The sequence below is a fragment of the Saccostrea echinata genome, unplaced genomic scaffold (genome assembly GCF_033153115.1).
Source record: "Saccostrea echinata isolate AGI-Se365-2 ecotype Australia unplaced genomic scaffold, CSIRO_AGI_Sech_v1 ptg000054l, whole genome shotgun sequence".
NCBI lineage: Eukaryota > Metazoa > Mollusca > Bivalvia > Ostreida > Ostreidae > Saccostrea > Saccostrea echinata.
In genome coordinates, this window is record NW_026889803.1 from 45,090,239 (window position 1) to 45,102,899 (window position 12,661).

The 12,661-nt window shown below is 33.2% G+C and overlaps 1 protein-coding gene across 1 annotated transcript in view; it reads right to left on the reverse strand.

Annotated features, from left to right (window-relative positions):
• The window catches only part of LOC133205903 (putative methyltransferase DDB_G0268948), a 24,794-nt gene continuing 12,133 nt past the window's right edge, over positions 1-12,661 (reverse strand). The window contains exons 2-6 of the mRNA XM_061341796.1: positions 1,563-2,031; positions 1,214-1,301; positions 970-1,067; positions 536-667; positions 1-225 (exon numbers count right to left, since the gene is read on the reverse strand). Coding sequence (XP_061197780.1) covers positions 135-225; positions 536-667; positions 970-1,067; positions 1,214-1,301; positions 1,563-2,023 — 870 coding nt within the window. The 5' untranslated portion in view covers positions 2,024-2,031 and the 3' untranslated portion in view covers positions 1-134. The remainder of the gene's footprint in view (positions 226-535; positions 668-969; positions 1,068-1,213; positions 1,302-1,562; positions 2,032-12,661) is intronic.

The window sequence follows — 12,661 nt, forward strand, 5'->3', positions numbered from 1 at the left end:
TTTTCACCGGGACAATAATAACATCTGCTAAAACTTTTCCATGAAAATGTATTTTCTTTGATTCATGCTGAAACATCACAACCTTTATTTTCTTCTAAAATTAGAATCGTCCTTTCTGTAACAATTATCTAATGTTACGGTTTCTTTTCGGATTCCTTTCTTCCAAGTAAAACAAACACAGGCCATGTAATGGTTATCTTTTGGTCCTGGTAAATATTTTCCAAACTAAAAATACAGACAAAAACGCACGTAAGATATATATGCAAATAAAATATTAATTTATATTTCACTATAAAAATCATCTTAAACATGTCAAAGAGTTTCCACTACCCTTAACATTCCCTGGAGAGATTACGGTTGCGTTTCCTCTTCCTCCCCCTTACATTTTAGAAGCTCTCCATGTCTACGTATAGTTCTGATGCAATTACGTGCGTGTCCTTAGATGCATAGCCTCATCCTCCCATCGCTATTATAACCCATTCTGCAATTCCGATTCAAGTCCTGTTTCAGAATCCCATTAACCCCCCTCACTTACTGACGCTGAATTTCCACCAGTAAGTTGGAATCAGGGTGTTGTTTTAGATATCGCTGCCAGGCTGACCACGTAGAGAGATATCCCACCACGTCACTAACTGACCATCTGTTCTGTATGACAAAGTCTGAGATCCTACATTGAATCCAAATATAAGATGTAGTCTATTAAGGAAAACCTAAAGCTTATATATTGAGACAAATTACTTGCAGAGTTTTTATCTCTATACATGTATATCGAATATATCTGTGTTGAGATCTCTTTGATTAACTCTGAAGAGAAGGCTTTCAATTTTTTGATCAAAATTAGGATCATTAGCAAATTATATTCTCCTAAAAGAAACTAACAGTAGAGATGAAAATCCAGTATTTCCAATATTTCTCAAAATTTAATCGTAGACAATTAGTCATCTATAAAAAAAAAAAAGATGTTAATACCTCTCCGACCCGGAGAATGGAAGACTTATTTCCTGATACAAATTATCAATATGGCGTCTCCTCGAGTCCCAGAAACCCTCCAAGTCATGACTGTAAAACTGATTAAAACAAATGTGCTCAAAACAGTATTTAAAACAGATAAGAGCAAATATACTATTTACTACAGTTTTTGAAATATTTGGGATACCAGAGGCACAGTCCATATAATATAGAATTAGTCTCAGGTAGAAAGTTCAAAACTTACTTTATCTATGATCTTGTTGCCCTCGTTACTATCAATCGTATTAATCCCGTACCCGTAAACTACAAGACTACCACTGGGCCTCAGAATCCTTGACGTCAAGAGAGAAAAATGTGGGAAAATAATGAATTCATAGACTTATAAAAAACTTTCTTATAAAAAAAAATTATTTTCCTGTTTTCTTTCAATTCAGTTAAAAATAGAAGTACAAAAGTATGTTTAATTTTCAAATTAGCGAATGGTCTTCATGTACATGTATAAATAAAGAGGATTGTTCTAGGACAATGGATCAAGGACAAAGATACAGTATTATAAAACAATAATTAGGCAAAGTGTTCAGAATGCTCCCCACCTTGTTACCTCCCTGTAGAATGGTTCCGGTTCTATCCAGTGCATTGCCTGAGCAACCGTCACCAAATCGACGCTGCAGTCGGACAAGAACTGAAGTTGTTCTCCATTGCTTGTATGGAACATCAAATTACTTTGTCTGTGTGTTGTCCGTGCTGTGTTTATTTGGGTCTCGCTAACATCAACTCCGATCACTTTATTGAAGTATTTACAAAGCGGGAGGGTGCTTAGGCCCGTCCCACACCCAACATCAACCGCCGTATCTAAACTCCCTCTCCCAGTTTTGCAGAAATTGGCAATAAAAGCATAGAGTTCTGGGGGATATGTGGGTCGGTACTTCTGATACAGATCGGAGTGTTCGGAGCCAACAAACAACTCCATTTTCCTGGACAAAGTGATCGCGGAGAGAAATATTTGACGAATTAATGCCTTTGGGGACCTAAATTTGGTGAAACATGGCTGCATATCCTAACCTGAAAATTATTTGAAATGTTTAAAAAAAAAAACATTGCGTTTTTCTTGTAGTTATAATAAAACGCAGAAATATCAAGCAGTCAGATTTTGTTATAAAAAGAGGGTGTTGCAGAAACTCGTGATTATTCACATGAAAGAGTTATCTCTAAATATAGATAATGCTACGTAGATGACTTTATTTATATACGACGGGTATGTCCAGCTTGTTATAACAAGACATTTCACATTTTACGTTTATTTCATGCATAGTTTTTTCCTAGAATAGACTGGCGACCTCTAAATAAACTTTTTTCACATCTATGGTCACTGTCGCCATATTGCACGAGAAAAGTTAGAACGATAAAAAGCACAATTAATGCCATTTAATGGCAAGTGCACCTCGCACATCATTTTGAAAGATGTACTGTAGACAGCGTGCGTTTATTTTTTTCAACATATAAAAATGTGTCCAATAATCACGCTGTTGATGCAATATCCAAGAAACCCATTGAGCTGTTGAGTCATTTCAATTTAATTGTTTCAAGTCAAAGCTGAGCCACTAATTAACAGAACAATAATGAAACGAAATGCGTATGAAAAAAATAAATTATTTAAAATGATAGTACTTTATTTTTTAAGACATCGCCACTAAATAATAACATTAAATATATGTCTTAGTAGTTTTAGGTCACAATATCAAGGAAAACAATGTATTCTGCATGCATTTAATATAATACCCGTTAACTTTCTGACATTCTCTCCCTCCCCCTTTCTCTCTCAAGAGAGATTTTACATTGTATTTCCATTTTATAAGGAAAAAATGTATATATCAGCCATTCCAGGATTCGAACCCATTCTCAAGCAAAAGAATCTTTGCATAAAGTCCCCACGCTTTACCACTAGACCAGCTCCGACACTGAGGTATTATGTGCTATTTTATGTGCACATTTTGCATTTCGGATGGATAATAATTTTATTCGATTTTTGTGATTTTCAAAAATATGCCTCTCTGAAACAAAAATCAGAAATGGCAGTTTTGAAGAAAAATTCTGTCTCTTTATGCGTATATCAAATTCATTCTGTTTCAAGGAGGCAGTTTTTCAGAACAATGGGGATTCCCTATGTGAAAAACAGAAAACGAAACTTAGTTTGCTATGTGACTAATTTACACTTCATTTAATGGCAAATTGGAAGTCGATATGCAGTTTCTAAATATTGAACTACATTGTGCTGTATATACCGTTGTATCTAAAAAAAAAAAATTAAGACCGTTTTCTGATACTTTAAATTTTTCTTTTAAACTGCTACAACTTTAGGGAAAATAACAAAAGAACTGCAACACCCTCTTTGTGATCTGAATCCCCACTCACGCTAAACTGATCGATTGATTGTTTGTTGTTTAACGTCCCTCTCGAGAATTTTTCACTCATATGGAGACGCCACCACTTGCCGGTGGAGGGCTACAAATTCTGACCTATACTCGGCACTTACGGCCATTGAGCAGAGAGGGATCTTTTTCGTGCCAGCACCTACTGCGACACAGGACCTCAGTTTATACGGTCTCATCCGAAGGACCGGTCTCCACGTCCCACAGTGGGATTTGAACCCGCAACGTAAGGATCAACTCCTTACTCCGCGACTCTACACACTAAACTGAAAGTCAATTTCTTTCTATCTTACCATGTCAAGGTTTTATGATATCGTTCCTCTTCACAGAGAAAAGATATCACAAACCTTTGACATTGTGAAGATGGTTTCGTACTCCTATCTAATTACTTTCAATGACACAATGTTCCTCAAAGGTTAACTAGTTATAATTGTAACGGGGACGGTTACAGATGTTCCCCAAACGCTCCCCAACTCCCTTTTGGTGACTTTTTTCCTGTAAGCTTCATTAAATAAGGCAATGAAGTATATTGGTCATTTTTTGCATTTCACGCGCGCGCACGTGCATGCATGTGCAGGATGACCAAGTCATCCCGTCTATACTATATATGCATCTTTATATTCTCAGTATCAAAACATTTCATCAAAAAATATATAAGTTCCGGCTAAATCAAGCATATTGGTCATCTTAGCATTGCGCGCACGCGCACATGCATGCATGTTCATAATGACCATGCCATTTTGTGTACACTTATAATACGTCTGTTAATTCATAGTATCAAAGCTTTTCATCAAAAAATATAAAAGTTACGGCTATATTAAGTATATTGGTCATTTAACACATTGCACGCGCGCGCATGTGCATACATGTGCATCATGGCAAAATCATCTTGTCTACACTTTTAATATATATATATATTCTTAATATCAAAGCTTTTCATCAAAAAATATAAAAATTACGGCTATATTAATTATATTGGTCATTTAACACATTGCACGCGCACGCACGTGCATGCATGTGCATGATGACCATGTCATCTTGTCTACTCTTTCTATATATATAAATATTTTGAGTATCAAAGCATTTCATCAAAAAGTATAAAAGTTACGATATTATCAAGTAAATTGGTCATTTTACGCTTTGCGCGTGCGCGCACGTGCATGCATGTGCATGTTGACCATGTCATCTTGTTCACACTTTTAATATATCCTTATATTCTGAGTACCAAAGCATCTCACCAAAAAATATAAAAATTACAGCTATATCAAGTATATTGGTAATTTTACTCATTGCACGCGCACGCACGTGCATGCACGTGCGCGCAAAATGACCTTTGTTCCGCAAATCTACATAACATGCCTATTAACCCTAAAAAGGTTTTAACTCAATTGGATGAGCAGTTTCCGAGAACACTCGCGGACAAAAAAGTACCGGAGAAGAAATAAGAAGAAAAAAGAATAATAATAATAATAACTAGACTCTTGTTGCCATGGCAACAAAAAAGTCTTCCGTTCTTCTAAATCTGTGAGAATTTGCTTTTTTCTGTGTAAAAAACATACATATCAAATTTACTGTGAAAGAAAAAAATAACTGGAAAAAAGTCCTTTCAGTACTTAAGGTACTTTGATTTTCATTATCAATCTTGTATAATACATTTGGCACCTATAAGAGATATACGTATATCATTAGCAATTTAAAAAAAAATGTTTGCAATCATTTCTAAGACAAACAAACAGACGAACGAACACCGTACTATCATAAACTTCACTGTGTGTATGTTTTGGCATAATTGTGATGGTGTTATAAAAAAATATAATGAATTAATTTAGTATCACATTAAACGTAAAGTCACTGAGTTTTGTAAAGTTATCATATCAAGATTTGACAACATACCTATAAGACAAATTATTCAATTACAGTAATTCTTCAGCAATCGATTGATTATACGTATGTTGTTTAACGTCCCTCTCCAGAATTTTTCACTCACATGAAGACGCCACCACTCGCCGGTGGAGACTGTAAATTTTTGTCCTATACTTTGGCATTTATCGCAATTGAGCAGTGGGGAATCTTTTTTATGCCAGCATCTTCTGCGACAAGGGACCTCGATTTATACGATCTCATCCAAAGGACCTGTCTCCACGTCCCAAAGTCGAAGTTCATAATACCGAGATATTTTATTTTTTATTTTATTCTATTTTTTTCACAAGTTTGTTGCAGCAGATTTACTTAAAGATCATACTTCAAGATCATTTCGAACTCAGGCTACTTAATTGCAGTGCATACAGCGTCAAGTGATTTTGATTGACAGGTCAACACACGTGCACTTCGTGTGATAGTTTTTAAGCTGAAAAATATACAGGATGTGACCATGACTGACTATGAAATCAGAAAACATCTAATAAAGAATGGGTGTGACCGATAAAGAACTAATTTTTGGTCTGGATCGGGATTAAGAGGGAATCTCTCTCCTCTCTCTCTCTCTCAGACATGTAAATTGAACATTTCATAATTATAAAATATGAAATTCTGTATACATGTAAATGGTAATGTTATTCACATGTTCCAGATTTAAATCTAAAACGAATATATAATTCAAATTCAAGACGGGGGGGGGGGGCTTCAAAGGAATTAGATAATTTTATGAATTACAAGGAAAAGTACGGACGTCAGTTGCATGTACATGATTATATATCATTGCATAAAATTGTGTTCATTCAGATATACTTATCCCACATATCAACAGACTTGTACAATTTTTTTATCATGTTTTTTTTTTTCAAAAGAAACATATAGCGTACCATTATTTCACACACTCTTTAACTCTTTGAGTATTTCACAAGAATCCAAGAGTCGCCTTTTCACATCTTTTATAATTCCTTGGGTATATAGAGTATAGATCATGTGTCATAAATAATTTAACCTTTTATCAAATATATATGTAATAACCAAATCTAATCTATAGATTGATTTTCTTTCTTTTCAGTGACAGATATCAATTTATTTATAAAGGCTTTAAAACAGTACTGTATTACAATTTTCTATCGCTTAATTCCTTTTTTGAGTGTATGTAATATTTTTTAATATCGAAAGTAAAACTCGGAAATCGGGATAATTTCGCATTCAAATCATAGAGAATAATAAATCGTCTGCATTATAGAAGGCTTATAACTATCGTATTCTGAACTTAATATACGAAATAGATAAAACTGCATGCCTGTCCATCACTATAAATGTATATTCAGTGCTTATAATATATTTACTTGAATTAGCTACCTAGCATATATATATTAATTTTTTTTTAGATATATTCATGTGTAAATTAACTAACTGTCAATACAGACTTACACTACACTGGAAACTTCAAACTTTACATGCACTGGAAGCGGTAACCAACGTCCTCTTAAATTTTGAAGAGTGAATATAAAACGTCTAAATATTTTGATATGGAGAGTGTATATGTCTCTTACGTCATCGATACTATTTCCGCCTTTATCTCGAAAGTTCTATTCTCACTTACAAGTCAGAGTTATCTTTCTTTGCCCATTGTCTACACACTAGGTAAATAGGGAAAATGAGGGTACCGAAAATCTGCAAAATGTGGAATCTGATTTCAAAACAAATTATATATTTAGTATTTGTAGAATAACCTCTGTTATACATAATAATATCTTGAAAAAATATTAAAAAACAAAAAAGTTGAAAATTGACCAAACACAAGTTCACTTCCGGTTCGGACAGGAAGTACCGGAAACACACGAAAACAACTTCGAAACAAAGAGAATGTCATGATCTAATACCCCTGTAAATTTCACATCTTTACCTCAAACCGTTTCCGAGAAAAATTCCGGACAAATGTCCATTTAAGAATTGGAAATTCGGCCGTAACTTCGGACCGGAAGTGAATTTTTCAAAAAACGGAATTTTATATAAACTTCATATATCAGCCTACTATCATGTGAAAAATTGTGAAAATCTATCCAACCATCTCTGAGTAATCGCGCTCACAAAATTTTGGAGGAATAATAATAATAATAATAATAATAATAACTAGACTCTTGTTGCCATGGCAACAAAAAAGTCTTCCGTTCTTCTAAATCTGTAAGAATTTGCTTTTTTCTGTGTAAAAAACATACATATCATATTTACTGTGAAAGAAAAAAATAACTGGAAAAAAGTCCTTTCAGTACTTAAGGTACTTTGATTTTCATTATCAATCTTGTATAATGCATTTGGCACCTATAAGAGATATACGTAATATATCATTAGCAATTAAAAAAAAATTGTTTGCAATCATTTCTAAGACAAACAAACAAACGAACACCGTACTATCATAAACTTCACTGTGTGTATGTTTTGGCATAATTGTGTATGGTGTTATAAAAAAAATATAATGAATTAAGTTAGTATCACATTAACCTAAAGTATCTGAGTTTTGTAAAGTTATAATATCAAGATTTGACAGCATACCTATAAGACAGATTATTCAATTACAGTAATTCTTCAGCAATCGATTGATTGATTATACGTATGTTGTTTAACGTCCCTCTCCAGAATTTTTCACTCACATGGAGACGCCACCACTCGCCGGTGGAGACTGCAAATTTTTGTCCCATACTTTGGCACTTATCGCAATTGAGCAGAGGGGAATCTTTTTTATGCCAGCACCTTCTGCAAAAAGGGACCTCGATTTATACGATCTCATCCAAAGGACCGGTCTCCACGTCCCACAATCGAAGTTCATAATACCGAGATATTTTATTTTTTATTTTATTCTATTTTTTCACAAGTTTGTTGCATCAGATTTACTTAAGATCATACTTCAAGATCATTTCGAACTCAGGCTACGTAATTGCAGTGCATACAGCGTCAAGTGATTTTGATTGACAGGTCAACACAGGTGCACTTCGTGTGATACTTTTTAAGCTGAAAAATATACAGGAGGTGACCATGACTGACTATGAAATCAGAAAACATTTAATTAAGAATGGGTGTGACCGATATAGAACTAATTTTTGCTCTATGTAAATGGATAGGAGGATCGGGATTAAGAGGGAATCTCTCTCTCCCCCCCTCTCTCTCTCAGACGTAAATTGAACATTTCATAATGACAAATCTACCATTATAGAATATGAAATTCTGTATACATGTAAATGGTAATTATATTCACATGTTACAGATTTAAATCTAAAACGAATATATAATTCAAATGCCTAGCTGCACGAACGTCTCCAAATATTAATCAAGACGGGGGTGGGGGGGGGGGGGGAGTCTTCAAAGGAATTAGATAGTTTTATGTTTTATGAATTATAAGGAAAAGTACGGACGTCAGTTGCATGTACATAATTATATATCATTGCATAAAATTGTGTTCATTCAGGTATACTTATCCCACATATCAACAGACCTGTGCAATTTTTTTTCATGTTTTTTTTTTCAAAAGAAACATATAGCGTACCATTATTTCACACAGAATCGCGTTTTCACATATTTTTTTTTAACTCTTTGAGTATTTCACAAGAATCCATGCCCAAGAATCGCCTTTTCACATCTTTTATAATTCCTTGGGTATATAGAATATAGATCATGTGTCATAAATAATTTAACTTTTTATCAAATTTACATGTAATAACAAAATCTAATCTACAGATTGATTTTCTTTCTTTTAAGTGGCAGATATCAATTTATTTATAAAGGCTTTAAAACAGTACTGTATTACAATTTTCTATCGCTCAATTCCTTTTTGAGTGTATGTAATATCTTTTTTTAATATCGAAAATAAAACTCGGAAATCGGGATAATTTCGCATTCAAATCATAGAGAATAATAAATCGTCTGCATTATAGAAGGCTTATAACTATCGTATTCTGAACTTACTATACGAGATAGATAAAACTGCATGCCTGTCCATCACTATAAATGTATACTCAGTGCTTATAATATATTTACTTGAATTAGGTACCTAGCATATATATTAATTTTTTTTTTTTTTAGATATATTCATGTGTAAATAAATTAACTGTCAATACAGACTTACACTACACTGGCAACTTAAACTATACATGCATTGGAAGAAGTAACCAACGTACTCTTATATTTAGAAGAGTGAATATGGAACGTCTAAATATTTTGATATGGAGAGTGTATATGTCTCTTACGTCATCGATACTATTTCCGCCTTTATCTCGAAAGTTCTATTTTCACTTACAAGTCAGAGTTATCTTTCTTTGCCCATTGTTTACACACTAGGTAAATAGGGAAAATGAGGGTACCGAAAATCTGCAAAATGTGGAATCTGATTTCAAAACAAATTATATATTTAATATTTGTAGAATAACCTCTGTTATACATGATAATATCTTGAAAAAATATTAAAAAACAAAAAAGTTGAAAATTGACCAAACACAACTTCACTTCCGGTTCGGACAGGAAGTACCGGAAACACACGAAAACAACTTCGAAACAAAGAGAATATCATGATCTAATACTCCTGTAAATTTCACATCTTTACCTCAAACCGTTTCCGAGAAAAATTCCGGACAAAAGTGCATTTAAAAAGTGGAAATTCGGCCGTAACTTCGGACCGGAAGTGAATTTTTCAAAAAACGGAATTTTATATAAACTTCATATATTAGCCTACTATCATGTGAAAAATTGTGAAAATCTATCCAACCATCTCTGAGTAATTGCGCTCACAAAATTTGGGAGGAATAATAATAATAATAATAATAATAATAACTAGACTCTTGTTGCCATGGCAACAAAAAGTCTTCCGTTCTTCTAAATCTGTAAGAATTTGCTTTTTTCTGTGTAAAAAACATACATATCATATTTACTGTGAAAGAAAAAAATAACTGGAAAAAAGTCCTTTCAGTACTTAAGGTACTTTGATTTTCATTATCAATCTTGTATAATACATTTGGCACCTATAAGAGATATACGTATATCATTAGCAATTTAAAAAAAAAATGTTTGCAATCATTTCTAAGACAAACAAACAGACGAACGAACACCGTACTATCATAAACTTCACTGTGTGTATGTTTTGGCATAATTGTGATGGTGTTATAAAAAAATATAATGAATTAATTTAGTATCACATTAAACGTAAAGTCACTGAGTTTTGTAAAGTTATAATATCAAGATTTGACAACATACCTATAAGACAAATTATTCAATTACAGTAATTCTTCAGCAATCGATTGATTGATTGATTGATTATACGTATGTTGTTTAACGTCCCTCTCCAGAATTTTTCACTCACATGGAGACGCCACCACTCGCCGGTGGAGACTGTAAATTTTTGTCCTATACTTTGGCAATTGAGCAGTGGGGAATCTTTTTTATGCCAGCATCTTCTGCGACAAGGGACCTCGATTTATACGATCTCATCCAAAGGACCGGTCTCCACGTCCCACAGTCGAAGTTCATAATACCTAGATATTTTATTTTTTATTTTATTTTATTTTTTTTCACAAGTTTGTTGCAGCAGATTTACTTAAAGATCATACTTCAAGATCATTTCGAACTCAGGCTACTTAATTGCAGTGCTTACAGCGTCAAGTGATTTTGATTGACAGGTCAACACACGTGCACTTCGTGTGATACTTTTTAAGCTGAAAAATATACAGGATGTGACCATGACTGACTATGAAATCAGAAAACATCTAATAAAGAATGGGTGTGACCGATAAAGAACTAATTTTTGGTCTGGATCGGGATTAAGAGGGAATCTCTCTCCTCTCTCTCCTTTTCTCTCTCAGACATGTAAATTGAACATTTCATAATTATAAAATATGAAATTCTGTATACATGTAAATGGTAATGTTATTCACATGTTCCAGATTTAAATCTAAAACGAATATATAATTCAAATTCAAGACGGGGGGGGGGGGGGCTTCAAAGGAATTAGATAATTTTATGAATTACAAGGAAAAGTACGGACGTCAGTTGCATGTACATGATTATATATCATTGCATAAAATTGTGTTCATTCAGATATACTTATCCCACATATCAACAGACTTGTACAATTTTTTTATCATGTTTTTTTTTCCAAAAGAAACATATAGCGTACCATTATTTCACACACTCTTTAACTCTTTGAGTATTTCACAAGAATCCAAGAATCGCCTTTTCACATCTTTTATAATTCCTTGGGTATATAGAGTATAGATCATGTGTCATAAATAATTTAACCTTTTATCAAATATATATGTAATAACCAAATCTAATCTATAGATTGATTTTCTTTAAGTGGCAGATATCAATTTATTTATAAAGGCTTTAAAACAGTACTGTTTTACAATTTTCTATCGCTTAATTCCTTTTTTGAGTGTATGTAATATTTTTTAATATCGAAAGTAAAACTCGGAAATCGGGATAATTTCGCATTCAGATCATAGAGAATAATAAATCGTCTGCATTATAGAAGGCTTATAACTATCGTATTCTGAACTTAATATACGAAATAGATAAAACTGCATGCCTGTCCATCACTATAAATGTATATTCAGTGCTTATAATATATTTACTTGAATTAGCTACCTAGCATATATATATTAATTTTTTTTTTAGATATATTCATGTGTAAATTAACTAACTGTCAATACAGACTTACACTACACTGGCAACTTCAAACTTTACATGCACTGGAAGCGGTAACCAACGTCCTCTTAAATTTTGAAGAGTGAATATAGAACGTCTAAATATTTTGATATGGAGAGTGTATATGTCTCTAACGTCATCGATACTATTTCCGCCTTTATCTCGAAAGTTCTATTTTCACTTACAAGTCAGAGTTATCTTTCTTTGCCCATTGTCTACACACTAGGTAAATAGGGAAAATGAGGGTACCGAAAATCTGCAAAATGTGGAATCTGATTTCAAAACAAATTATATATTTAGTATTTGTAGAATAACCTCTGTTATACATAATAATATCTTGAAAAAATATTAAAAAACAAAAAAGTTGAAAATTGACCAAACACAACTTCACTTCCGGTTCGAACAGGAAGTACCGGAAACACACGAAAACAACTTCGAAACAAAGAGAATGTCATGATCTAATACCCCTGTAAATTTCACATCTTTACCTCAAACCGTTTCCGAGAAAAATTCCGGACAAAAGTCCATTTAAAAATTGGAAATTCGGCCGTAACTTCGGACCGGAAGTGAATTTTTCAAAAAACGGAATTTTATATAAACTTCATATATTAGCCTACTATCATGTGAAAAATTGTGAAAATCTATCCAACCATCTC